General features: G+C 44.0%; 1 protein-coding gene across 2 annotated transcripts; it reads left to right on the forward strand.

The window, feature by feature from the left end:
- The first annotated feature begins 4 nt into the window (after positions 1-4).
- On the forward strand, positions 5-27,587 carry TSFM (Ts translation elongation factor, mitochondrial). Of its 2 annotated transcripts, XM_066258859.1 has the most exons (6): positions 5-143; positions 348-521; positions 2,105-2,233; positions 10,849-10,971; positions 19,082-19,169; positions 26,984-27,587. In XM_066258859.1, the coding sequence occupies exons 1-6, from the start codon at positions 84-86 to the stop codon at positions 27,388-27,390; spliced, it is 981 nt and encodes a 326-aa protein (XP_066114956.1). In that variant the 5' UTR covers positions 5-83; the 3' UTR covers positions 27,391-27,587. The 2 variants fall into 2 exon arrangements, with proteins under 2 accessions (XP_066114956.1, XP_066114957.1); XM_066258860.1 differs by lacking the exon at positions 348-521 and having other exon boundaries at positions 22-143.
- The last annotated feature ends 365 nt before the right edge of the window (positions 27,588-27,952 follow it).

A 27,952-nucleotide genomic window follows, 5' to 3' on the forward strand; every position in this document is an offset into this window, starting at 1 on the left:
TTGACCCTACTGCCACGCTGTAGGCCTCATAGCTTCTCTAGAGCGCCGGATCCGATCCGCTGCAGGGTGCGGCTGCCGGGGAGATGTCGCTGGTGTTGCGGTCAGTGCGCGTATACAGGGCCACGCGAATAGGAGAGTATTCGGTAAGGGCTCTTGGCCCCTGCACCGACCTCCTTTCCTTGCAGATCTCCCGTGCGCCCCTACTTCCCACCTCAGTGTCTCTTCGCGGTCCAGCTTCCCCGCCCCCGGGACCAGTCCTTCCTAAGGTTGCCTCCCTGCGGTTTCTGCGCTGGAGCTGGAGCTGCCGCTGCTTTCTGCTTCTCATCCGTTTCTTCTTACCCCTCCAGGCAGGGTCCCTTCCACTTCGGTCGCCCCAGCTATGGCACGCATTTCCCGCTGGTCCCCGGCTGTCTTCTTCGGCCTCCAGCAAGGAACTTCTTATGAAGCTGCGGCGGAAAACGGGCTATTCCTTTGTGAACTGCAAGAAAGCTCTGGAGACTTGTGGCAGGGATCTCAAACAGGTGTGGGAAAGCGGGGGAAAGAAGCAGGGAGGTGTAATAGACCTGGAACTCAGTCTCTTAGGGAGCCTTGAAGTCAGACTTGCTGTCTGTCCAGTGACTCATAACGGCCGACCTCTAGATAGGATTCTGACCTAAATGACAACCTCAGCCTCTGACTCCGTCTAATTAGGAAGCAGATGACTCAGGATCCCAGGGTTAACAGACCTTATTTTATCTTGCAAACTGCAATGCTGCTTCCTGCTGCTTGGAGCTGAAAGGGTTTGTGTAACTGGTGTCCTAACACTAACCCTGTGACCTCGGACACTTTATTGAATCTTATATATACAATATATTGTTCTTGTATATATAATGAAAATACTCTTCTTTGCCCCATAAGTAAACTTATCCAAAGCAGCAGGCACAATGCTGGGTATATATATGGCATTTAAGGGTCGGCTGCCAGTAAATACCGGTAATAGATGTACCTCAGTTTCTGTTATGGGATTGAGGGGCAGCAGAAGGGCCTGAACATATTTTAGAGCCCTGTTCAGTTCTAAATTCTGAGACTTTGTCTTCAACCCATTTAAGAAAAATTTTTTTATTGATTATTGAGAGACAGAAACACTAGTCTGTTTCTGTATGTGCCCTGACCCGGGACGAACTGGCAACCTCTGCATATTCCGAGGATGCTCTCACCAATTGAGCTGTCTGGTTAGGGTGCTTTTTTTTTTTTTTTAAGTGGGAGGAAGGGAGATAGTGAGACAGTCCCACATGTGCCCAGACCCTGTCTGATGCTGGAATCAGCCAAGCTGTTTTTAGTACCTGAGGCTGATGATGCCTTCAGACCAACCCAGCTATCCTCAGTGCCCACCCGCCCTTTCTGTGGCCTACGCTCCAACCAGTTGAGCCACTGGCTACGGGAGGGGAAGAGGGATAGAGGGAGAGAGGAAGGGGGAGAGAAGAAGATGGTTGCTTCTCTTGTGTGCCTTGACCTGGAATTGGATCCAGGACGTCCCTATGCGAGGCTGATGCTCTATCCACTGAGCAAACTGACCAGGGCCCCATTTTTTATTTTTTTAAGATTTTATTTATTGAGCCTAACCAGGTGGTGGTGCGTTGGCTTGGGATGCAGAGGACCTAGTTTTGAAACCCCAAGGTCTCTAGCCCGAGTACAGTCTCACCAGCTTGTGTGTGGGGTCACTGGCTTGAGCGTGGGATCAGAGACATGACCCCATGATCACTGGCTTGAGCAAGGGATCACTGGCTTGGCTGTAGCACCCCCCGCCCCCCATCAAGGAACATATGAGAAAGCAGTCAATGAACATCTAAGGTGCTGCAACGAAGAAGTGATGCTTCTCATCTCTCTCCCTTTTCAAAAGAAAAATAAAATTACTGATTTTACAGAGAGAAGGAAGAGAGGGAAGGGAAGCAAGAAGTGTCAACTCATAGTTGCTTTGCTTTAGTTGTTCATTGATTGATTGGTTGTCATGTGACTTAACTGGTCAAGCCCAGGGTTTCGAACCAGGGACCTCAGCATTTCAGGTCGATGCTCTATCTACTATGCCACCACAGGCCACACAACTCCTTTTCTTTTCAATTTATAGGCAGAGAGCTGGCTGCATGAGCAGGCCCAGAAGGAGGGCTGGAGCAAAGCTGCCAAGCTCCATGGCAGAAAGACTAAGGAAGGCCTGGTTGGGCTGCTGCAGGAAGGAAACACGACCGTGTTAGTTGAGGTGAGTTGTCAAAATTCCAGATTGCAGGAATAGGCCCTTCAAGTGTAAGGCTTTGTGGAGGATTCTGTGTTTTTAAAGAAGAGGTGTTTGAGAGCCATAAACTGTAATTGAATTAAACTGAGGAGACCACAGTTATTAGCTGTGAATTCATTTAAGTACAGAAATGCAGCCTTGGCTGGTTGGTTCAGCAGTAGAGAGTTGACCTGGCATGTGGATGTCCTGGGTTCAATTCCCAGTCGGGACACAGGAGAAGCAACCATCTGCTTATTCTCCCTTCCCCTTCTTCTCTCTCTCTCTCTCTCTCTCTCTTGCTCGCTCTCACCCTTCCCCTCCTGCAGCCATGGCTGGAAGAGTGCGGAGGGCCCCTCTGTGGAGCATCCACTTCAGGTGCCAAAGTTGCCTCAGACTGGGGTTGCCAGGTGGATCCTGGTCAGAGCGCTTGCAGAAGTCTATTTGTATCTCCCCTACTCTCACTTAAAAAAAAAATGCATAGGTATGTTGATGAGAAAAGGCCTAACAGTCTAGAATGTTACTCCTAAATGTGAGCCTGATGTAGTTTTTTTTTTTTTTCTTAAGTGTGAAGCAGAGAGGCAGAGAGACTCTAGTTGCACCCTGACCAGGGATTCACCTGGCAAGCCCCCTACAGGGCGATGCTCTGCCCATCAGAAGCCTCTGCCCTGTTGCTTGGCAACCGAGGTATTTTAGTGCCTGAGGTGAGGCCATGGAGCCATCCTCAGCGCCCGCCCCAGGCCACTTGCTCCAACCGAGCCATGACTGCAGGAGGGAAAGAAAGAGAGAGAGAAGGGAGAGCAGGTGCCGCGGACCATGCGGAATTAAGGAAACACACTTATACACACTTATCAAAACAAAAACCATGGGACTGGGAGGACTCTTCAAAATGCCTGGCAGTAGCTGAGTGCCTCATAGCCCCAGTTTGCTTTATTAGATAGCCATATGCAAATCAAGGACCTTGATACAAAGTTGCACATCCAAGGTTAAGACAGGAACTCTCCCAGGGCAAAAACAGGATACATTAGTGAAATCTACCAACATCTGAAACAAACAAAGAGTCAGAGGAAGGCAAGTATATTGCTTCCAGCAATCCAAGGAAGCAAGTGGGTGCAAATACTCAGCATCAAAGCCAAATATGGAGATGGAGGGGGGAGAACTTAGCCTTTTGCTAAGCCTTGAATCTAAAATAGCTTTTTGCCATTTATGGTCCACAACATATACCCCTTTTCTTTTTTATTTTTAATTTGTGTGCTGAGATTTGCACTCATCTGATTTCCTAGTTTCCCAGATTCTAATTTGGAGGCAGGTTGAAAAAATACAGAACAAACACAGAATTAGTATAGTTAATGCTAACAGATACCCAAACAAACATTCTAATACATTACAGTGATTAAAACCTTTAAGCAAACTCTTGGCCAATACAAGAATCCATAAAAGAGTAGTGTCCTTAACATGTTCACCAAGTCCAAGTTGGCACCAACACCATTCCACATTTCTGCAAATGCAACCCAACCCCAGTTCAGTCCATCGAAAGCTGTCACAGGAGCAGGAGTCCAGGAAACAAATCCAGGAAAAGTCCACATGGCACTGGAATTGCTGTCACACTTCTATACTTTGCAGCTCATGCCCAAGTCCCAAAGACCGCTGCTTCTAGCTGGTAATGACCCAGGTAGACTGGAAAAGCCATCCACAGCACGCATGAAGACGGAGCTTTTGTTTTCTTTAAACTGGAAAGATGAACCCAGGGGGCCTTCTTATACTGGAGCTGTACAGCCATGGGATGGTGAGGAGAACCTTGGGATACACTAAGCTGTGTGGCAGAGGTAAATTTGTAAGTTGGCAAAAAAGGAAAAAAGGAGCTCTAAATTAGGAGTAGGTCCCAGCCTAAAATATGGGTGAGGGCATTGAGGCAGGAGGAATAAAGGAAACACTATATATTAAACAAAGAAGCAGAAAATAGGACTATCAACACCCACAACAGAGATCTTCGAGGGAAGAATTAAAAACCTGAATATTCAGGCAAGACATAGTTAAGTGGCCCTTCTGTAAATGAGATCAGTTTACCTGCTTCTTGGAAGAAAGACCCTAGGCTCGTCCACAGTGTCGTAGATGGGGCCAACGGCCCTGGGCACCTTCAGCCTTCAGTGGCAAACCCCAGCATTCTGGGCAAGGTTAGGTCATAGGTGGCTGGAGCAGGGCTGGAAGAAACTGAACCCTCCCTTAGAGGAGCAAGGGGGCAGCTTACCTTCCAGTGTCCCTTCCTCACAGCAAAGGCATGTAGGCCTGGCAGACTTTGGCTTAAATGACCATCCTTTCCACTATTGAAGCAGGGCCCTGATGGAGTCCTATGAGGCCCCGTTTGGGCATTGGAGCCTTTTGAGGGTGTATCCCAAGAGCTAGTATTTCCCCTGATCTCTTTTGGGCTTTTTCTGCTTCTTGGTACCTTAAAAGCCATGCTCAGAAGATCTCACTGAGGGGTTTGAGGATCCCCAACTGCCTATATAAACCTTTTCCGTATATCTGGAGCTATTTGGAAAAAGACAAAACAGTGTTATTAGCTGGATCAAATAAAAGGTAGAAGTTTGCAGGAGAAAAAGATTTGGCATCTTCTGTTCATCAGCATTCAAAAAAATTTTTTTTAAAAATAAGGTAGATTTGCTGGAATTCCAGGATATGACCCATATATATATATATATATATATATATATATATATATATATATATAATGTTTAATTGACCTTAAGTATTTGCTGGGTACACTTTAATAATACTTTGACTTTAAAGATTTTAAGAAATACTCATAATTTGAAAGGTTTGACAAAATACAGTAAATGCTTTTGCTACCTATTCAGGAGCATTGTCAGCTTTAATCACATCAGGAAGTCCAATAATAGAAAATGCATACAGACAATGAGCTATAACATGCATAGCAGCCTCTCCTATTCTAGTAGAGGCTACTATAAATCCAGAATAAGTATCCACTGTAACGTCGACAACGGACTGTTTGCCAAATGAAGGTGTATGAGTAACATCTATTTGCCATAGTTGTCCTGGTAGGAGTCCTTGAGGGTTAACTCCAAATGAAGGAACAGATTGTATTATAGGACACCTCGGACAGGATTTACCAATCTGCTGTGCTGCTTCCCAAGAAAGTTGAAACTATTTATGTAGGGCTGCAGTGTTCTGGTGATGAATAGTATGAGACTGAATTGCTTGATCTGTCATGGTTGCTCCAATAATTTTCTTTTGAGTAGCTTGATCAACAAGGGCATTCCCTTATGCTAAAAGCTCGAGGGAGCATGGAGTGAGCTCGAATATGTCCTATAAAACATGGAGCTCTATGTTGATGTACAAGTCTTTTTTTTTTAAATTTTTTGTACAGTATATTGATTTTAATTTTTATTTTATTTATTTAATTATTCATTTTAGGGGGGGAGATAGAGAGAGAGAGAGAAAGGGGAGGAGCAGGAAGCATCAACTCCCACGCGTGCCTTGACCAGGCAAGCCAGGGTTTTGAACCGGCAACCTCAGTGTTTCCAGGTTGACGCTTTATCCACTGCGCCACCAAAGGTCAGGCTGATGTACAAGTCTTTGAAGAAGGAGAAATTGCTGAAATAGTTCATCAGCAGTTGTCCCTAAGATAGCAGTCTCTATAGTGGAAACAACCATAAGTAAATAGAATCAATTTGGCCTATAAAATTTGCCAAAGCAATTTGCCATTTAGTGGAAGTTTCCCAGAGCCATTGTTGTTGATCCTTTGAAAAAAGAAACAACAATAATTTTGAGGCTCAAAACCTATAAGCTGTAAGGGTCGCCATGCCCCTTGATAATCCAGGAGGCAACAAGATTAAAATATGGAGAACAGCTAAATGAATCCATTCAATAGGATGTGAAGCTTGCCACAATAGTCCCGTTGGAGTGTAACTTGAGAGACAAATTAGTAAGGCAATTGATTCTTCAGGATTTATGCGTTTTTTTTTTTGGTTTTTTTTTGTATTTTTCTGAAGCTGGAAACGGGGAAAGACAGTCAGACTCCCGCGTGCGCCCGACCGGGATCCACCCGGCACGCCCACCAGGGGCGATGCTCTGCCCCCCCGGGGGGCGATGCTCTGCCCCTCCGGGGCGCCGTGACCAGAGCCACTCTAGCTCCTGGGGCAGAGGCCAAGGAGCCATCCCCAGCGCCCGGGCCATCTTTGCTCCAATGGAGCCTTGGCTGCGGGAGGGGAAGAGAGAGACAGAGAGGAAGGAGGGGGGGGGGTGTGGAGAAGCAAATGAGTGCTTCTCCTATGTGCCCTGGCCGGGAATCGAACCCAGGTCCCCCGCATGCCAGGCCGACTCTCTACCGCTGAGCCAACCGGCCAGGGCCTCCTGATTTCTTTTTAATGACAAATATAGGCGTATTCCATGGACTATTAGATGGTTCAGTGTGCTCAAGCTGTAACTGTTCCTGTACCAATTGAACAGCTGCCTTAAGTTTCTCTTGAGAAAGGGGCCATTGGTCTACCCATACAGGATTATCTGATTTCCAAGTACACACAATGCATTATTGGGGTAGCAGGAGCTGCCAAGGCCCCTATGCTAAATTTTGATATCCTAATCCACACCTGGTATTGGATGCCACTTCTATGAGGGTGAGAATTCCCTGCTGTTCTTTTCCCTAGACCCTTAGTGGGCAAAAATCCCCAATCACGCATTTGAGTGCTAACTAAACTATTAGGACTGACAAGCAACGCTCCCATATTTTTCAAAACATCTCTACTCCACAAATTAACTAGCAATCCAGGGAGCACATAGGGCTGAAAAAATCCAGAATGACCTTCTTTATCTTCCTATTGTAAAAAACCAGAACTTTGTTGAGGGGATTTACTCTGCCCTATACCTTGTAATTCTGTGGCTGCTGCATGAGTGGGCTAGGAAGGAGGCCAGTGTAGCTTAGCATAACTGATACATCAGCTCTAGTATCTAATAGTCCTTTAAATTTATGTCCTTGTATCGTTAGTTCCATTTCAGGGCGTTCCTGACCTATTTTTTTTTTTTTAAATCCAATTGACAAAATCAGAGGAGCCAAATCACTGGTTTCCTTGGAGCCTCCTTTGCAGGATGTGGCCTGAGAAGCAGAATTAGCATCCTTATACTATTCCTCTAAGTGCCTGGATTAGCCGTGAGACAAATTCTTGAAATGACTTATTAGGGCCCTGCTTAATTTTGCTCAGTTTCTTTGTTTTGCCTGAGTATAACCTTACACATAAACAAGACAATTTATGCACAAAAAACACAAGTATAACATATAACTTTGATTACTCCTAATACTTAAATTGCCTATTTGGCTCCTAACTCTGAACATACCTAACAATGCACTAACCAAATCAGTAAGTTTTAAGGATCTATGTTCTATTCTATTTAAATTTAAATGAGTACTCCTTTCAAGTTCTAAAAACATTTTATTTTTTCTAAATATTAGAGCCAGCATTTCCAGTTTTTGTATGCAAAAAAACCCTTAATTCAGGCCTTAAAAATATACATTTTGACAACATTAAACAAAGACTAAACAGAAACAAGAATTAGACAAAACAGAGAGAAACCCGGGATTTCAGAGCACATTCAGATTAGAAAGATGCCTGCCTGATATTAGGGCATTTTCTGACAGAGGGACTGAAGGATGTGACTAAACAAAATCTCCTCAAGAAATTTGCTCTCGGCAGCTGCTGGGATATTTTCTATAGTCAGATCCAAAACAGGTCCCCTGCCTCAATTTCCAGGCAAAGAATAAGAAAGAAACAAAATGATAGTTCAGAAGATCATAGTTAAAACATTAAAGAAAGTCAGTTCATGACAGGAAAAGCTGTAACTTTCCTAATACCTGAATCTCCTATCCATTCTCATATTCATTTATTTATTTATTTTTTACAGAGACAGAGAGAGAGTCAGAGAGAGGGATAGACAGGGACAGACACAGGAACGGAGAGATGAGACGCATCAATCATTAGTTTTTCGTTGTGCATTGTGACACCTTAGTTGTTCATTGATTGCTTTCTCATATGTGCCTTGACCGCAGGCCTTCAGCAGACCGAGTAACTCCTTGCTTAAGATGGTGAGGTTTTGCTCAAACCAGATGAGCCTGTGCTCAAGCTGGCAACCTCGGGGTCTTGAACCTGGGTCCTCGGCATCCCAGTCCGATGCTCTATCCACTGCGCCACCACCTGGCCAGGCCATTCTCATATTCTATAGTTGCTGTAACCGGCTGCTCAGGTTGGCTATGCTGAGATTTCTCCCCTACCTCAATAGCCCCTTCATGAAAGTCCAACTTCCACAGCAAATAATTACCCCCGGAGAGACAAGCACAAGCAATCACCTTCCAGTAATTTGGGGGAAGAGCCTTTGCCCTAATAGTATCTAATAAACCAAGTGAAAAAGGAGCAGTAGGTCCATACTGAACACAAGCAAGTTTAAGCTCTTTCAGAGTTCTTTTAAAAGGTACAGGTTCATTTTCTCGCACTAGTCTCCCTGTATCATCCTGTCTTTCTACAACAGGAAAATGGGTAAAGCCGTCATCTGTTGTTTCCCCTACATTTCGAGCCTGGTCTATAGATTGTTGGAGAGGGGATTTCCCAGATTTTGAGTTACAGACTCCGCAATCAGCCCAATAAGGGAATGGAGGAGCAGAGGGTTGAATGTAGGAAGGAGCTGAGGGCAGTCGAGGCCCCGCGGCTAAGGCAGCCATAGCCACGGATTTTTCATCCCCCCTGTCAACCTCAGACTCCAAGTTATCCTCATTTTCACATCCCTCTGTTTCCAGCTCACCCTGATACTCTTCAGACAACGACTTGTCTTCATACGGAAACATTTCTACATAAAGGTCCCTTATTTTTTACCCTATCTGTCCCATAATCTTTTATTCCCGACTACACTTTCCCCAAAAACTTTCTTTACTCACTGTGCACACTTCACTTTGGGGAGTTCCGTCACCTTCCTTCAGTTTTAGTTTCCTCATACTCACGTCGTCTGTTCGGGTGCCACTTGCCGCGGACCAGCACAGCTCCTAATAACGGTGTGGAATTAAGGAAACACACTTATCAAAACAAAAACGATGAGACCAGGAGGACTCTTCAAAATGCCCGGCAGTATCCAAGTGCCCCATAGCCCCAGTTTGCTTTATTATATAGCCATATGCAAATCAAGGACCTTGATACAAAGTTGCACATCTAAGGTTAAGACAGGAACTCTCTCCCAAGGCATAAAACAGGATACATTAGTGAAATCTACCAACATCTGAAACAAACAAAGAGTCAGAGGAAGGGCATGTATATTGCTTCCAGCAACCCAAGGAAGCAAGTGGAGTGGGTGCAAATACTCAACATCAAAGCCAAATATGGAAATGGAGAGGGGAGAACTTAGCCTTTTGCTAAGCCTGGAATCTACAATGGCTTTTTGCCATTTATGGTCCACAACAAGGGGGAGAGGTGGAGAAGTAGATGGTCACTTCTCCTGTGTGCCCTGAACAGGAATCGAACCCAGGACATCCACACGCTGGGCCGACACTTTACCACTGAGCCAACCAGCCAAGGCCTAGTCTGGTATAGTCTTTTTTTTTTGACAGAGACAGAGAGAGTCAGAGAGAGGGACAGATAGGGACAGACAGACAGGAAGGAAAAGAGAAGCATCAACTTGTAGTTGTGGCACCTTAGTTGTTCATTGATTGTTTTCTCATGTGTGCCTTGACTGGGGGCTCCAGCTGAGCCAGTGAACCCTTGCTCAAGCCAGTGACCTTGGGCTTCAAGCCAGCAACCTTTGGGTGCAAGCCAGCAACAATGGGGTTATGTCTATGATTCTATGCTCAAGCCAGGGACCTTGTGCTCAAGCCAGATGAACTTGTGCTCAAGCCAGTGACCTCGGGGTTTTGAACCTGGGTTCTCCATGGCCTAGTATGACGCTCTATCCACTGCTCCACCTCATGGTCAGGCTTATACTTTGTCACTGGTTGTTTCCTGGAACTGTTTTTTTTTTTTTAAGATTTATTAGAGGGGGAAAAAGGAGGAGGAGCAAGAAGCATCAATTGCCATATGTGCCTTGACCAGGCAAGCCAGAGGTCTCAAAATAGCGACCTTGGCATTCCAGATCAATGGTTTATCCACTGTGCCACCACAGGTCAGGTTGGAACAGTTTCATTTTAAAGCTAGGAATATATTAATTCATTGATGCATAGAGAGTAGTTGTTTTAGAGGTTTGGGGGCCACAATTGATGAAGAATCATATGTGGATTAGAATGAGATTAGGGTGGATTAGAGTTTAGAGTGAGGGGAGATAAATACACTGATAGCAAAACTGGTATGTAGTTGGGAGAGGTTGGAGAATGAGTTGATTATGACATGCAGCCACAGGTGGCAAACTTTTCTATTGAGTCCTTTGAGGATATTATGGAACAATTTTCTGAATTGCAGGTTATTGCTAATTAAGGGACACAGCAGGAATAATTTTATTCACTTTTTGGTCTCAAGTCTACAGCTTGTTTTATCGATGTCTTGGTTGACTCTTCAACCAACTTAAGGCACTTTTGGAAACTATCAGTAAATAGCTTATACAGCAAAGTAAATTTGTTCCTACAGGTAAACTGTGAGACAGATTTTGTTTCAAGAAATCTGAAATTTCAACAGTTGGTCCAGCAAGTAGCCCTTGGAACCATGTTGCATTGTCAGAATCTAAAGGATCAACTCCCCATGTACAGTAAAGTGAGTTTTGGGGTCTCCAACATGCTAGATTTGTTCTGCCCTTTTCCCTTCCCCTGTTAGGGTCTTTGTTGTTCCCTTTTTGTCTTTCACTGCTCTGTGTCTGGTGAAAGAGGAGTGGCCCCAGCACTTGTTTGAGGCTCAGTAAATCTGTGTTAAATGAATGAATGAATGCCAATGGGGTGGAGTCAGTCAATCAGGTACAGATTTGTATTCAGAAATCTAGAATGATTTCTGAATGAGAGAGGGAGAGAAAGAGGGGAAGGAACAGGAAGCATCAGCTCCCATATGTGCCTTGACCAGGCAAGCCAGAGATTTCAAACTGGTGACCTCAGCATTCCAGGTCAACGCTTTATCCACTGCGCCACCACAGGTCAGGCTGGAACAATTTGATTTTAAAGCTAGACATATATTAATTCATTGATGGATAGATGGTAGTTGTTTTAGAAGTTTGGGGACCACAACTGATGAAGAATCATGTGGATCTGAGAAAAGAATTATTTATTTTTTAATTAAGTGACAGGCAGGGAGGCAGAGAGACAGGACTCCTGCATGTGCCCTGACCAGGATCCACCTGGCAACCCCCATCTGGGGCTGCTGCTGAGGAAAGAATTCTTATATAAGATATTGGAGAATGCACAAATTAGGAGAATAAGCATATTCTTGTACATAGTAGGATGGAGGAAGGAATGATATGTTTGCCTTTGATTTATCCTTATTGTCAAGGCAAAAATGAACCAACTATTTACACAATTTTTAAATTTTATTTATTGATTTTAGCAAGAGAGGAAAGGGGAAAGAGAGAGAAAGAGACAAAAACATTGGTCTGTTCCTGTATGTGCCCTGAATGGCCACCTCCGTGCTTCAGGATAATGAGCTATCCGCCAGGGCCTTACATAATTTATTTAACAGTGGTAGTCAACCTGGTCCCTACCACCCACTAGTGGGTGTTCCAGCTTTCATGGTGGGCGGTAGCGGAGCAACCAAAGTATAAAAAAAAAGATAGATTTAACTATAGTGAGTTGGTTTATAAAGATTTATTCTGCCAAACTTGGCGAAAATCCAACATAAAGTACTTGGTAAATAATTACTATTATATGCTTTAACTTGCTGTAACTCTGCTTTATAAATTTTATAAAGTAAAGTTACTTCCCTACTTTATAAATCACCATTACTGTGGAACCGGTGGGCAGTTAGAAAATTTTACAACTAACAGATACAAAAGTGGGCGGTAGATATAAAAAGGTTGACTACCCCTGGTTTAGTACCACCCTTTTTCTCCTCCCATATTTATCCTTTTCTTGAGATCTTGTAAATGTTGTTACTGGCATTAAATAGTCACATTATATGGAAAACTGTTGAGATTATTAGAATTGTATTGAGGAGATGAGTCACTTGAACATAGTTCTTTTGTTTTTTTCATGTTCTCTCTGTGTTTATCAGTTTGTTTCTTTTTGTTTTTTAAGATTTTATATATTGATTTTATGGGAGGTGGGGTAGGAGAGAAGTAGTTGCTTCACTCTAGCTGTTCATTGGTTGCTTGTAATGTATGCCTTGACTAGGCAAGCTCAGGGTTTTGAACTGGCGACTTCAGTGTTCCAGGTCAGTGCTCTATCCACTGCACCACCACAGGCCAGGCTAACGTAGAAGTTCTAATCTTGACTTTGCAGCCCTGGCCCGGGTAGCTTAGTTGGTTAGGTTGTCGTCCCGACATACCAAGGTTGTGTGTTTGATCCCCTGTTGGGGCACATATAAGAATCAACCAATAAATGCAGAAATACACAAATCAATGTTGCTCTCTCCCTGCCTCTCGCTCTCTAAAAATTAACAAATAAATAAAAATAAAACGATAGGAAATCATGACTTTGCCATTAACTCTGTTTGTTACCCTTAGCCATTCACTTACTTGATTGTGTTTCTATTTCGTTATCTGTAACAGAGGACTTTGGTTCTTTTACCTTTATTTTTTCCCCTCTTTTTGTCTTTAAGTGTTTTTGGGTTTTTTTAACTTTTTTTTTTTTGAAAGAGAGAAAGAGACAGGGAGAGAGATGAGAAGCATTAACTCATAGCTGTGGCATTTTAGTTCATTGACTTCTTTCTCATACGTGCCTTGACGGGGGGGGGGGATTTGGGGATGCGGGGTGGGGGTGTCCAGCCAAGGCATTGACCCCTTGCTCAAGCCAGTGACATTGGGCTCAAGCCAGTGAGCATGGGGTTGGTCATATCTATGATCCCACACTCTAGCTGGTGACCCTGCACTCAGGCTGGTGAGCCTGCACTCAAGCCAGTGAGCTCAGGGTTTTGAATTTGTGTCTTCAGTGTCCCTGGTCAATGCTGCGCCACCACTTGGTCAGGCTAGTTTAAGTTTTTAAACTTTTATTTTAAAAAATTTCAAACTTACAGAAAAGTTGCCAGTACTGTATACTATAGTAAACTATAGTGAGCTTTTTTTTTTTTTTTTAAATTTTATTTTTTTAATGGGGTGACATCAATAAATCAGGATACATATATTCAAAGATAACAAGTCCAGGTTATCTTGTCGTTCAATTATGTTGCATACCCACCACCCAAAGTCAGATTGTCCTCTGTCACCTTCTATCTTGTTTTCTTTGTGCCCCTCCCCACCCCTTTCCCTCTCCCATTCCCCCCTCCCCCCTATAGTGAGCTTTTATCCAGCATCATTTGTTAACATTTTGCTTCGTTTACTTTATCAGTTTTTATATACATGTTATTATCATCACTTTAAAAAAAATTTTATTTACTCATTTTAGAGATGGGGTGTGGGGGAGAGAGAGACAGACAAAGACAGAGAGAGAGAAGGCGGGAGGAGCAGGAAGCATCAACTCCCATATGTGCCTTGACCAGACAAGCCAGAGGTTTCGAACTGGTGACCTCAGCATTCTAGGTCGATGCTTGATCCACTGCACCACCACAGGTCAGGCCTATCATCACTATTTTTATTTGTCATGTCTGTTTAGTTTCTTTTCTTTTGTCTTTCCTTCCATTGATATTTTTGAAGGTACAGATTTTTTTTAAAATTTTTGTTTTGATTTTATTATTCATTTTAGAGAGGAGAGAGAGAGAGAAAGAAAGGAGGGAGGAACAGGAAGCATCAACTCCCATATGTGCCTTGACCAGGGAAACCAGGGTTTTGAACCGGCGACCTCAGAATTCCAGGTCGACGCTTCCACTGCGCCACCACAGGTCAAGCATTTTTTTTTTTTTTTTTTTTTTTTTTAAGCGAGAGTGTAGTAGAGACAGGGAGGGAGAGAGATGAGAAACATCAACTCATAGTTGTGGCACCTTATTTGTTCATTGATTGCTTTCTCATATGTTCCTTGACCAGGGGGCTCCCCTTACTCAAGCCAGCAACCTTTGGGCTCAAGCCAGCAAACTTGCGCTCAAGCCAGTGACCTTTTGGGCTTAAACCAGTGGTCATGTGGTCATGTCTATGATCCCACACTCAAGTGGGTGACGTCAGGGTTTTGAATCTGGGTCCTCAGTGTCCCAGGCTGATACTCTATCCACTGTGCCACTGCCTGGTCAGGCAAATTTTTCAGTTTTTTTATTTTTGAGAGAGAGAGAGAGATATAGACAGGAAGGGAGAGAGATGAGAAGCATCAATTCATAGTTGCAGCACTTTAGTTGTTCACTGATTGCTTTCTCCTATGTGCCTTGACCGGGGGGCTCCAGCTGAGCCAGTGACCCCTTGCTCAAGCCAGCGACCTTGGGCTTCAAGCCAGCAGCCATGGGGTCATGTCTGTGATTCCACACTCAAGCTGGCAACCCCATGCTCAAGCTGGTAATCTGGCGCCAGGACAATTTTGTATAATATCTTTTAGTTTTGGTTTGTCTGCTGGTTCTTCATATTTAGACTCAAAATATGGATTTTTCAACAGTTCAGATGCTATAGAGATACTTGTCTGAAACGTATATATTTCTGTTGATCAATGTCACTCCATTAAATTTAATTTCAAAATAAAAAATGGAAAGAAATGGATTTTTGTAGGAATAGTGAATAAATTATCCTTTTTTTTCCAGAACATCACATCTGGAGGTACATAATAATTGTTGGTCCCATTATTCTTTTACTTTTATTTTTTAAAAGATTTTATTTATTCATTTTAGAGAGAGGAGAGAGAGAGATAAAGGCCAGGGAAGGGAAGAACAGGAAGCACTGACTTGTGTGGCTTCTAATATGTGCTTTGACCAGGCAAGTTCAGGGTATTGAACCCGCAACTTCATTCCAGGTCGACGCCTTATCCTCTGTGCCACCACAGGTCAGGCCTGTTGGTCCCGTTATTGATTCTAATTTTGATATCTTGGTTAAGGTAGTTTCTGCCAGGTTTCTTTACTGTAAAGTTACCATATTTCTCTTTGTAATTAACAACTTATCTGTATGGTAGGTTCTTTGAGACTGTATAAACATCCAATTTCCAAAAAACTTGCCTAATATTAATATTTTTACTTTATTTTTTAAATTAATTAAAATATTTTACTTATTGATTTTTTTTTTCTTTTCTGAAGCTGGAAACGGGGAGAGATAGTCAGACAGACTCCCGCATGCGCCCGACCGGGATCCACCCGGAACGCCCACCAGGGGCGACGCTCTGCCCACCAGGGGGCGATGCTGTGCCCCTCCGGGGCGTCGCTCTGCCACGACCAGAGCCCAAGGAGCCATCCCCAGCGCCTGGGCCAAATTTGCTCCAATGGAGCCTTGGCTGCGGGAGGGGAAGAGAGAGACAGAGAGGAAGGAGAGGGGGGTGGAGAAGCAAATGGGCGCTTCTCCTATGTGCCCTGGTTGGGAATCGAACCCAGGTCCCCCGCACGCCAGGCCGACGCTCTACCGCTGAGCCAACCGGCCAGGGCCTTTATTGATTTTTGAGAGAGAGAGAGAGGAAGTGAGAGAAAAACATCAGCTTGTTGTTCCACTTATTAATGCATTCATTGGTTGATTCCTTTTTTTTTGAAAGCAGGGAGGCAGAGAGAGACAGACTCCTGTATGAGCCCGACTGGGATCCAACCAGTATGCCCACCAGGGGGCGATGCTCTGTTGCAACTGTACCGCAGACCAGCGCAGCTCCAAATAACGGTGTGGAATTAAGGAAACACATTTTGTCAAAACAAAACCGATGGGACCAGGAGGACTCCTCAAACTGCCTGGCAGTATCTGAATGCCTCACAGCCCCAGTTCGCTTTATTATATAGCCATATGCAAATCAAGGACCCTGATACAAAGTTGCACATCAAAGGCTAAGATAGGAACTCTCTCAAAGCAAAAACAGGATACATTAGTGAAATATACAAACATCTGAAATAAACAAAGAGTCAGAGGAAGGGCATGTATATTGCTTCCTGCAACCCAAGGAAACAAGTGGAGTGGGTGCAAACACTCAGCATCAAAGCCAAATATGGAGATGGAGGGGGAAGAACTTAGCCCCCTGCCAGGCCTCGAATCTATAATGGCTTTTTGCCATTAACGGTCCACATCACAACTGGAACCATTCTAGCGCCTGAGGTGGAGGCCATGGAGCCATCCTCAGCGCCCAGGCCAACTTTGCTCCAATGGAGCCTTGGCTGTGGGAGGGGAAGAGAGAGACAGAAAGAAAGGAGAGGGAGAAGGGTAGAGAAGCAGATGGGTGCCTCTCCTGTGTGCCCTGGCTGGGAATCGAACCTAGGACTTCCACATGCTGGGCCGACGCTCCACCGCTGATCCAACCAGCCTGGTCCCATTGCTTGATTCTTGTCTGTGACCTGACTGGGGATCAAACCTGCACCTTGGCATATATTAAGCTGATGCTCTATCCAACTGAGCTACCTGGCCAGGGCTTGCCTAATAGTTTTAGCATTCATTGATGATTCTTGGCAGATCAGTTATTACTATGTTAGTTGTATAATGTTTTGTGGGGGGGGGTTTGTAGTTAGAAGTTAGAAGCAGGGAGGCAGTCAGACAGACTCCCACATATGCCCAACTGAGATCCACCCAGCATGCCCACCAGGGGGCAATGCTCTGCCCATCTGGGGCATTGCTCTGTTGCAACCAGAGCTATTCTAGTGCCTGAGGCAGAGGCCATAGAGCCATCCTCGTGCCTGGGTCAACTTTTCTCCAATGGAGTCTTGGCTGCGGGAGGGGAAGAGATAGAGAGAAAGGAGAGGGGGAAGGGTAGAGAAGTGGATGGGTGCTTCTCCTGTGCCCCCTGACTGGGAATCGAACCTGGGACATCCACATGCTGAGCCAACGCTCTACCCCTGAGCCAGCCGGCCAGGGCCATGGTTATTTTTTAACTCTTATAACTTATATGTATTAATTTTGTTTGTAGGCATTCTGTAAGAAAGATACTTCTCCCTTAGGCTACAGTTCACTGTGTAATCAGTTATTTTGATGCTTAAGTTATCCCTGGATTTGGCCAGTGCAAAGCAAACCTGTGCAGGCTGGCTCCATTATCCTTTGATGTATCCCCATTATTTTATGAGTATTTCTTTACTTTTTGGCAGACAAGATAGTCTAGGCTTATGCCATATTTTCCTTGTCCCAAACATGAATTCTTCATTTCTGTAAGGAGTTCTTTTATTGGGGGTATAGTTATTAGAAATCAAGATTTGGGCATCTGGTATGCTTATTTCTATTGTTCTTTTAGCAGACAGGTCGGGTGTGTGCGTGTGTTTGTCTGTCTGTCATACTCCCTCTTCTCTACCTTCTACCCCATTTCCTGTCCACTCCTATAGATAACCAATTTCATTGGTTTATGGTTATCTTTTATGTCTTTTCACAAAAATAAACATATTTACACAAATACCTCTTACACAATAGTGCTATAATCTGAATATATTCTTTTAATTTTTTAAATTTAATAGAGCCTGGAAATATTTCCTAGCAGCTCATGGAGCTCTCCCTCTTTTCTTTTTCCAGTTGTATAGTATACCATTTGTGGCTGTGCTGTGGCTCTTCAGCCAGTCTTCTCTTGTGTTTAGGCATTTAGGCTGTTTCCAGTATTTTACGATTAGAAAGAATTGCTCAATGAATAACTTTCTGCATATTTATGCTCATATCGTTGGACGTATATTGTCAGGGTAAATCCTAGAAATAGGATTGCAGGGTCAAAGGATAAAAGTATATTTAGTTTTGTGACCTGTTGTCTAATTCCCTATTTTGGTTTTGTACCATTATGCATTCCAATAATCTGAAAAAGGTTTTAGCTTTAAAATGTTATGATTGATATAAAAATACTTCTGATTTCTAGGAAACTACATTTTATATTTTGAGAATACATTTTATTAAAGGCGAGGACAGTGAAACAGGGAAGGGCTTAGCACAGAAGACAATGGGAGACAGCCAAGACAGGGCTCCTTTGGCTCACTGGAGAGTCAGAGGAAGGAAGGGGGCATTGGAGATAGGTGAAGGGGTTAGCACGGGACGAGCTGCCACTGCCCGTTGCTTCCCTGGTTGCAAGTCTTGTGGAGACCCTTAAAGCAGGGGTCCCCAAACTTTTTACACAGGGGTCCAGTTCACTGTCCCTCAGACCGTTGGAGGGCCGGACTATAAAAAAAACTATGAACAAATCCCTATGCACACTACATGTATCTTATTTTAAAGTAAAAAAACAAAACGGAAACAAATATTTAAAATAAAGAACAAGTAAATTTAAATCAACAAACTGACCAATATTGCAATGGGAACTATGCTCCTCTCACTGACCACCAATGAAAGAGGTGCCCCTTCCGGAAATGCGGCGGGGGCTGGATAAATGGCCTCAGGGGGCCGCGTAGTTTGGGGTCGCCTGCCTTAGAGTTTTAGCAGTGTATACCTGTGAGGAAGAAAAGGGGGAAAGGAAAGGCGTGGGCATGCTCTTGGGAGGTAGAGCACACTAGGAAACTACATTTTGAGAATTTAGGCAAGAAGATAGGAAAGGGATGGCACTCGGGGTAGTGCAGTGATGAAGAAAATATTTATAAAAATGGAACTATTATCAATGTTCAACTTTTAGCTTAATGAAAATATCATCTATACTTAGTGGTTTTAAATCAGTTTTGGAGAAGTAGGCTATATGTGTCTAATGTTTTGATCATTTGAGTAGCACCAAACTAATCCATGTTTGTGTGTGTGCGCACCTAGGGCTTCTTGAATTCCTCTGAGCTTTCTGAACTCCCTGTGGGGCCTGAGCGAGAAGGCTCTCTCAAGGATCAACTGGTCTTAGCAATTGGTGAGTATTTGTAAGGGTTCTGCAAACTGGAAGAAAAGTACCGGATCTCTTGGTATCTGTGGTTTCCTCCAAATCTAGATCCAGAATTGCAAGCTCATGTGCCTGAAAGGGTCGCATAATGTGAATGTGCTTAGTGGGTTGTGTGTTAGATACTAGGGAGCAGTAGGCCCCTGAAAAGCTTTCACTCTACTGAAGGGAACCGTTACCAAGCTCAACGATTTGTTAAGTGGGGTTCCAGTGTCATCAGAATTTTTTTTTAATAAATAAATTTTTATTTTAATGGGGTGACATCAATAAATCAGGGTACATATATTCAAAGAAAACATTTCCAGGTTATCTTGTCATTTAGTTCTGTTGCATACCCATCACCCAAAGAGAGATCGTCCTCCGTCACCCTCTATCCAGTTTTCTTTGTACCCCTCCCCCTCCCCTTCCCTCTCTCCCCCCTTCCCTCCCCCCACCCCCCGTAACCACCACACTCCTGTCCATGTCTCTTAGTCTCGCTTTTATGTCCCACCAATGTATGGACTCCTGCAGTTCTTGTTTTTTTCTGATTCGCTTATTTCACTCCGCATAATGTTATCAAGTTTCCACCATTCTGCTATAAGTGATCCGATGTCATCGTTTCTTCTAGCTGAATAGTATACCATGGTGTATATGTGCCCCATCTTCTTTATCCAGTCTTCTATTTTTTTTTACAGTGATTAAAAGCCTTTAAGCAAACTCTTGGCCAATACAGCAAGAATCCATAAAAGAGTAGTGTCCTTAACATGTTTACCAAGTCCAAATTGGCCCCATCACCATGCCAAATCCCTGAAAAATGCAACCCAACCACAGTTCAGTCTGTTAGGAGCTGTCACAGGAAGCAGGAGTCCAGGAAAAGTCCACACAGGAAAAGTCTGCATGGCACTGGAATTGTTGTCACCATTCTATACTTTGCAGCTCATGTCCAAGTCCCAATGACCGCTGCTTCTAGCTGGTAATGATTCAGGTAGACTGGAAAAGCCATTTGCAGCATGTGTGGATATGGAGCTTCTGTTCTCCTCTGCCTGGAGAGTTGAGGCCAGGTTGCTTTTCCCTGGAGCTTTGCGACTGTGGCATGGTAAAGAGAACCTTGGGATACACTAAGCTGGGTGGTAAAGGTAAATGCATAATACAAGTTGGCAAAAGGGGGAAAGAGAGCTCTAAATTAGGAGTAGGTCCCAGCCTTAAATATGAGTGGGACATTGAGGTAGGAGGGATAAAGGAAACACTATATATTAAGCAAAGCAGCAGAAAATAGGACTATCAACACCCACAACAGAGATCTTTGAGGGAAGAATAAAAAAACCTGACTATTCAGGCAAAACATAGTTAAGTGGCCCTTGTGCAAATGAGATCAGTTTACCTGCTTCTTGGAAGAAATACCCTAGGCTCGTCCACAGTGTCATAGATGGGGCCGACGGCCCTGGGCACCTTCAGCCTTCAGTGGCAAACCCCAGCTTTCTGGGCAAGGTTAGGTCATAGGTGGCTGGAGCAGGGCTGGAAGAGTCTGAACCCTCCCTTAGAGGAGCGAGGGGGAAGCCTACCTTCCAGTGTCCCTGTTTCCTCACAGCAGAGGCATGTAAGCCTGGCAGGCTTTAGCTCAATGACCTTCCTTTCCACTATTGAAGCAGGACCCAGATGGCATCCTATGAGACCCCTTTGGGGCGTTGGAGCCTTTAAGGGTGTATCCTAAAAGCTGGTAGTTCCCCTGATCTCTATTGGGCTTTTTCTGCCTCTAGTTATCTTAAAAGCCATGCTCAAAAGATCTCGCTGAGGGGTTTGAGGATCCCCATCCGCCTATATAAATCTTTTCCATATATCTGGAGCTATTTGGAAAAAGACAAAACAGTGTTATTAGCTGGATCTAATAAAGAAGGTAGTAGTTTGCAGGCGAAAAAGATTTGGTGTCTCCTGTTCATCAGCCTTCAAAAGAAATGTAAATTTTGAATTTTTTTTTTTTTTTTTAAGTAAAAAGCATGATATGATAGACCCGTAGGAGTCATTGGCCTGGTGTGCAGGATTCCCGGGTTCGATTCCTGGCCAGAGCACACAGGAGAAGTGCCCATCTACTTCTCCACCCCTCCCCCTCTCCCTCCTCTTCGTCTCTCACTTCCCCTCCCGCAGCCAGGGCTCCACCGGAGCAAAGCCACCCCGGGCACTAAGGATGACCCCATGGCCTCCGCCCCAGTCGCTAGAATGGCTCTGGTTGTAACAGAGCAACATCCCAGATGGGCAGAGCATTCCCCCTGGTAGGCATGCCAGGTGGATCCTGGTCAGGCGCATGCGGGAGTCTGTTTGACTGCCTCCCCATTTCCATCCTCAGAAAAATACAAAAAATAAATAAATAGATACAACCAAAAAAAAAAGAAAAAAAGGGCATTCCCTTGTGTTAAAGCTCCAGGGAGCATGGAGTGAGCTTGAGTATGACCTATGAAACATGGAGCTCTATGTTGACATATAAGTCTTTGAAGAAGGAGAAACTGCTGAAATAGTTTATCAGCATTTGTCCCTAAGACAGCAGTCTTTATAGTGGAAACATCATAAGTAAATATTTTCTGTCTGTCTATAGATTAAAGGGGAAATATGGCAAATGCTGAAAAGCTATGCTCTTTGTGCCCCTCCCCTCCCCCAACCCCCTCCCTCTCCCCCCCACCCTGTACCCCCAACACTGTTGTCCATGTCTCTGAGTCTCATCTTTATGTCCCACCTATGTATGGAATCATATAGTTCTTAGTTTTTTCTGATTTACTTCTTTCGCTCAGTATAATGTTATCAAGGCCCATCCATGTTGTTGTAAAAGATCCTATGTCATCATTTCTTATGGCTGAGTAGTATTCCATAGTATATATATACCAAAGCTTTTTAATCCACTCGTCCTCTGATGGACACTTGGGCTGTTTCCAGATCTTTGCTATTGTGAACAATGCTGTCAGAAACATGGGGGTGCATTTCTTCTTTTCAAACAGTGCTATGGTGTTCTTGGGGTATATTCCTAACAGTGGTATAGCTGGGTCAGAAGGCAGTTCGATTTTTAATTTCTTGAGGAATCTCCATACTGTTTTCCACAGTGGCTGCACCAGTCTGCATTCCCACCAGCAGTGCAGGAGGGTTCCCTTTTATCCACATCCTCGCCAGCACTTATTCTGTGTTTTATTGATGAGCGCCATTCTGACTAGTGTGAGGTAATATCTCATTGTGGTTTTAATTTGCATTTCTCTAATCATTAGTGATGTTGAACATTTTTTCATATGCCTATTGGCCATCTGTATGTCCTCTTTGGAGAAGTGTCTATTCATTTCTTTTGCCCATTTTTGGATTGGATTGTTTGTCTTCCTGGTATTAAGTTTTACAAGTTCTTTATAAATTTTGGTTATTAACCCCTGTCATCAGAATTTTAAAGTTTCTTTAAAAGAATTTAGATTTGTGTGCAAAAATACCAGCTTTTAGCTGTTGGCAATAATTAAAATTATTTCAACACTTGTATACATCACTGTGCTGACCAAACAGAACACGTCTTCAGGCAGAGCCTTGTGACTTCCAGTTGATTGCTTCTCTGTATACTACAATACATCAGGGATCATTCCACCTTCTTTATAAAGGGTCCAAGAAGATTTAGGGGCATTGTTTTTAGGAATTTGGTCTCTCTCCTTTCTTTAAGAATAGGGAAGCATCTACTCTTAGTAGTTGCTTCCTGTATTATTTTTTTAAATATTTCATTTATTCAATTTTTAGAGAATGTGGGGAGAGAGAAGGAAGGTGAGGAGCAGAAAGCATCGACTCAGATGTACCTTTACCAGGCAAGCCCAGGGTTTGTTTGTTTTTTTGTGTGTGTGTGTTTGTTTTTTACAGAGACAGAAAGAGAGTCAGAGAGGGATAGATAGGGACAGACAGACAGGAACGGAGGGAGATGAGAAGCATCAATCATCAGTTTTTCGTTGCGACACCTTAGTTGTTCATTTATTGCTTTCTCATATATGCCTTGACTATGGGCCTTCAGCAGACCAAGTAACCCCTTGCTCCAGCCAGCGACCTTGGGTCCAAGCTGGTGAGCTTTTGCTCAAACCAGATGAGCCCGCGCTCAAGCTGGCAACCTCGGGGTCTCGAACCTGGGTCCTCCGCATCCCAGTCCAACACTCTATCCACTGCACCATCGCCTGATCAGGCAAGCCCAGGGTTTTGAACCAGCGACCTCAGCGTTCCAGGTCGACACTTTATCCATTGTACCAGCACAGGTCAGGCTGGTCTCTCTTTTGAAAACATCTGATTCTGAACTTGTGAAAGTGTAACAGTCTTTCAGAACCCATTATTTGAATCATTGCGGTGGGACCAGTGGGAATTATGCTTTCTTTCTATGCCCTTGATGGAGAGAGGGAAGTAAGGAGGGGGCTTGAGCTTGCTGGAACTATTGCTCATCTGACATTTCCAGTCAAGGCATCAATTTTTATCAGGTCATCTCGAAGTATGTATAATGTTTCAGTGAGTCATAGATGAGAAATCAGGCTGACAGCTGTGTATGGTGCTTATTAAGAAATTCTGGAAGAAAAGGGTGTTTTAGCCTTCAATTTCTGGGAATTAAGCATGATGAGGTTGATGCTTTGAGCTGTTTTAAGATTTTTTTCTGGTGTCTGGATACTCCCCTTTTGTAACTTTTAGGTACAATTTATGGCTAATTTCAGGGATATTTATCCAGACTCCTTTGTTTATTCTCTTATCCCTTCCAGCCTTTTGGCTTATTTGGACTTCTCCCAGAGGGTAGAGCATCCTGAGAGAAAGGGTAAAACTGAAATCCATTTCTGGTTCTCATAAGCATCTCTGAAAATGTGATTTTTAAAAAAATTTTTTTATGAGAGGAAGTTGAAACTCAAATGACATAGAGTTTTGGATTTTCTGGGGCTTTTAGTTGTGGACTTTTCTGTGATACAATGGATGATCAAGAGTTGTCTGTGTCAGTTATGGTAGCATTTGAGAAGGATGGTGATTTGGTCGGGGAAAAAACACTTCATTGTTTTGGAGTCAGATCTGAGTTTTTTTCCAGCTCTGCTACATATTAGCTTTGTAACCGTGTTTACTTAAGCTGGCAAAGCCTAAGTTAATAACAATAGACAGCATTTCAGTGCTCACTATGTGCCAAATATTGTGGTAAGTGCTTTTATATATATTATACTATTTACTTCTTCCAGTAACCCTGGTTTCAGATTATTTTAAGTGGCATATCCCTACTTTAAAGTTGAAGAAACTAAGGCTTGATAAATTAGTAAATGGGTTTATGCCATTAAGTCACTTGCCTAAGGTCCTATAACTGGTAAGAGGCAGAACCGAGACCAGAGTCCAGGGTCTGTGTGACACCAGAGCCTATGCTTTTATTTATTTATTTATTTATTTATTTATTTATTTATTTATATTTTTCTGAAGTGAGAAGCAGGGAGGCAGAGAGACAAACTCCTGCATGCGCCCGACTGGGATCCACCCAGCATGCCCACCAGGGGGCGATGCTCTGCCCATGTGGGGCCTGGCTCTGTTGCAACTGGAGCCATTCTAGTGCCCGAGGCAGAGGCCATGGAGCCATATCAGCGCCTGGGCCAACTTTTGTTCCAGTGGAGCCTTGGCTGTGGGAGGGGGAGAGAGAGAGAAAGGAGAGGGGGGAGGGGAGGAGAAGCTGATGGGCACCTCTCCTGTGTGCCCTGGCCTTGAATTGAACCCTGGGCTTCCACACACCGGGCTGATGCTCTACTACTGAGCCAACCAGCCAGGGCTGAGCCTATATTTTTATTTTTTTAAAATAATTTTATTTTTTTAATGGGGCGACATCAATAAATCAGGATACATATATTCAAAGATAACAAGTCCAGGTTATCTTGTCGTTCAATTATGTTGCATACCCATCACCCAAAGTCAGATTGTCCTCTGTCACCTTCTATCTAGTTTTCTTTGTGCCCCTCCCCCTCCCCCTTTCCCTCCCCCTTCCCCCCCCCCCCAACCACCACACTCTTATCAATGTCTCTTAGTTTCACTTTTATGTCCCACCTACATATGGAATAATGCAGTTCCTGGTTTTTTCTGATTTACTTATTTCACTTCATATCATGTTATCAAAATCCCACCATTTTGCTATAAATGATCTGATGTCATCATTTCTTATGGCTGAGTAGTATTCCATAGTGTATATGTGCCACATCTTCTTTATCCAGTCATCTATTGACGGGCTTTTTGTTTGTTTCCATGTCCTGGCCACTGTGAACATTGCTGCAATGAACATGGGGCTGCATGTGTCTACGTATCAATGTTTCTGAGTTTTGGGGGTATATACCCAGTAGAGGGATTGCTGGGTCATAAGGTAGTTCTATTTTCAGTTTTTTGAGGAACCAGCATACTTTCTTCCATAATGGTTGTACTACTTTACATTCCCACCAACAATGTATGAGGGTTCATTTTTCTCCACAGCCTCTCTAACATTTGCTATTACCTGTCTTGTTAATAATAGCTAATCTAACAGGTGTGAGGTGGTATCTCATTGCAGTTTTGATTTGCATTTCTCTAATAACTAAAGAAGATGAGCATCTTTTCAAATATCTGTTGGCCATTGCCTATGTTTTTAAATGTAGCTTACCTGTATGTAGTTGGTGCTCCATAAAGGTACTTTGCATTTTTCCAGCCCCTCCCTGCACACACTTTTTCATTTTTTTTTCTTTTATTTTTTTGTGTGGCAGAGACAGAGAGAGTCAGAGAGAGGGACAGATAGGGACAGACAGACAGGAAGGGAGAGAGATGAGAAACTTCAGTTCTTCCTTGCGGCTCCTTAGTTGTTCATTGATTGATTTCTCATATGTGCCTTGACCGGGGGCTACAGCAGAGCGAGTGACCCCTTGCTTGAGCCAGAGACCTTGGGTCCAAGCTGGTGAGCTTTAGCTCAAACCAGATGAGCCCGTGCTCAAGCTGGTGACCTCGGAGTCTCAAACCTGGGTCCTCCGCATCCCAGTCCAACGCTCTATCCACTACGTCACTGCCTGGTCAGGCTCATTTTTTTTTTTCTTTTAGATTTTATTTATTGATTTTACAGAACATAGAGAGAGAGAAAGGCAGGATGGGGAGGAGTGGGAAGCATCAACTTTAGTAGTTGTTTCTTTTTTTTTTTTTTTTTTTCATTTTTCTGAAGCTGGAAACAGGGAGAGACAGTCAGACAGACTCCCGCATGTGCCCGACCGGGATCCACCCGGCACGCCCACCAGGGGCGATGCTCTGCCCACCAGGGGGCAATGCTCTGCCCATCCTGGGCGTCGCCATGTTGCGACCAGAGCCACTCTAGCGCCTGGGGCAGAGGCCAAGGAGCCATCCCCAGCGCCCAGGCCATCTTTGCTCCAATGGAGCCTTGGCTGCGGGAGGGGAAGAGAGAGACAGAGAGGAAAGTGCAGCGGAGGGGTGGAGAAGCAAATGGGCGCTTCTCCTGTGTGCCCTGTCCGGGAATCGAACCCGGGTCCTCCGCACGCTAGGCCAACGCTCTACCGCTGAGCCAGCCGGCCAGGGCAGTAGTTGTTTCTTTTGTGTGCCTTGACCTGGCAAGCCCAGGGCTTCAAACTGGTGACCTCAGCATTCCAGGTTGAAACTATTCACTGCACCCCCACAGGCCAGGCACACCTTTTCCTCTTTAAACTGAAAGTGGCATCTCCATCTTAACAGCATATCTATAGTAAATGCGAAGGACTATCTCCCAAACTTGGCCAACTCTGTATATTTTGGTATTACCACAAGCATTGTATTCTGGAAGCGTGTTTTTTGTTTTTGCTTTTTTATAGGGAAACTGGGAGAAAACATGACTCTTAAACGAGCTGCATGGGTGAAGGTGCCAGCTGGGTTTTATGTTGGCTCTTATGTCCACGGAGCAGTGCACAGCCCCTCACTGCACAACCTGGTGCTGGGGAAGTACGGGGCCCTGGTTATCTGCGAGGCGTCTGAGTGGAGAGCAAGCCTGGAAGACCTTGGCCGCCGCCTTGGGCAGCATGTGGTAGGCATGGCCCCTCTCTCCGTTGGCTCCCTGGATGATGAACCTGGGGGAGAAGCAGAAACCAAGATGCTGGCCCAGCCATACTTGCTGGATCCCTCCATCACATTGGGTCAGTATGTGCAGCCCCATGGAGTGAATGTAGTAGACTTTGTACGCTTTGAATGTGGAGAAGGCGAAGAGGCAGCAGAGGCTGAATAGGTTCCAGAGATTTTTGGCCCAGAAAAAATGTTTAGATTTAGTCCTGGACATTATTACAAAAAGAAGTTATTTCCTCAGCCTCTTCAAATCCAGGATTTAGTTTTCATATGAGTTTGTAATGGAATTATACTTCATGGGTAAAGTTATTAAATAAAATTATTATATAATAAAGTAGAATCTTCTCCTTGTTTGTGTAATACTGGGTTTAGCTTTTCTGTGTCTTGCTTATGACAAGTTTTAGAAAACAACAGGTGGGCTTTACTGAAGTGACTGACGATGTCTGGGAAAACAGGGATTGACATACTCCCTTCAACATAGATTTATTATGGTGTCCCTAAAACTTCTGACTTACTCTGTCTTACTTCTGTGATGTAGAACACTCTTGTGATGTTTTGGACTATGCTTCTGTGCTGGAACTTCCCAGTTACATTATTCCTGCCACATGGATTCTTTTGGAATTGTTGACTCAAACTTACAGTTGTTTGGAAAATGTGGTTCATTTGTTGATGTCTGTTGTGTGCTTCGAAGGCTCTCTGTGGTGGTATACACACTTTCTGTGGCC

The sequence above is a fragment of the Saccopteryx bilineata genome, chromosome 2 (genome assembly GCF_036850765.1).
Source record: "Saccopteryx bilineata isolate mSacBil1 chromosome 2, mSacBil1_pri_phased_curated, whole genome shotgun sequence".
NCBI classification, from domain to species: domain Eukaryota; kingdom Metazoa; phylum Chordata; class Mammalia; order Chiroptera; family Emballonuridae; genus Saccopteryx; species Saccopteryx bilineata.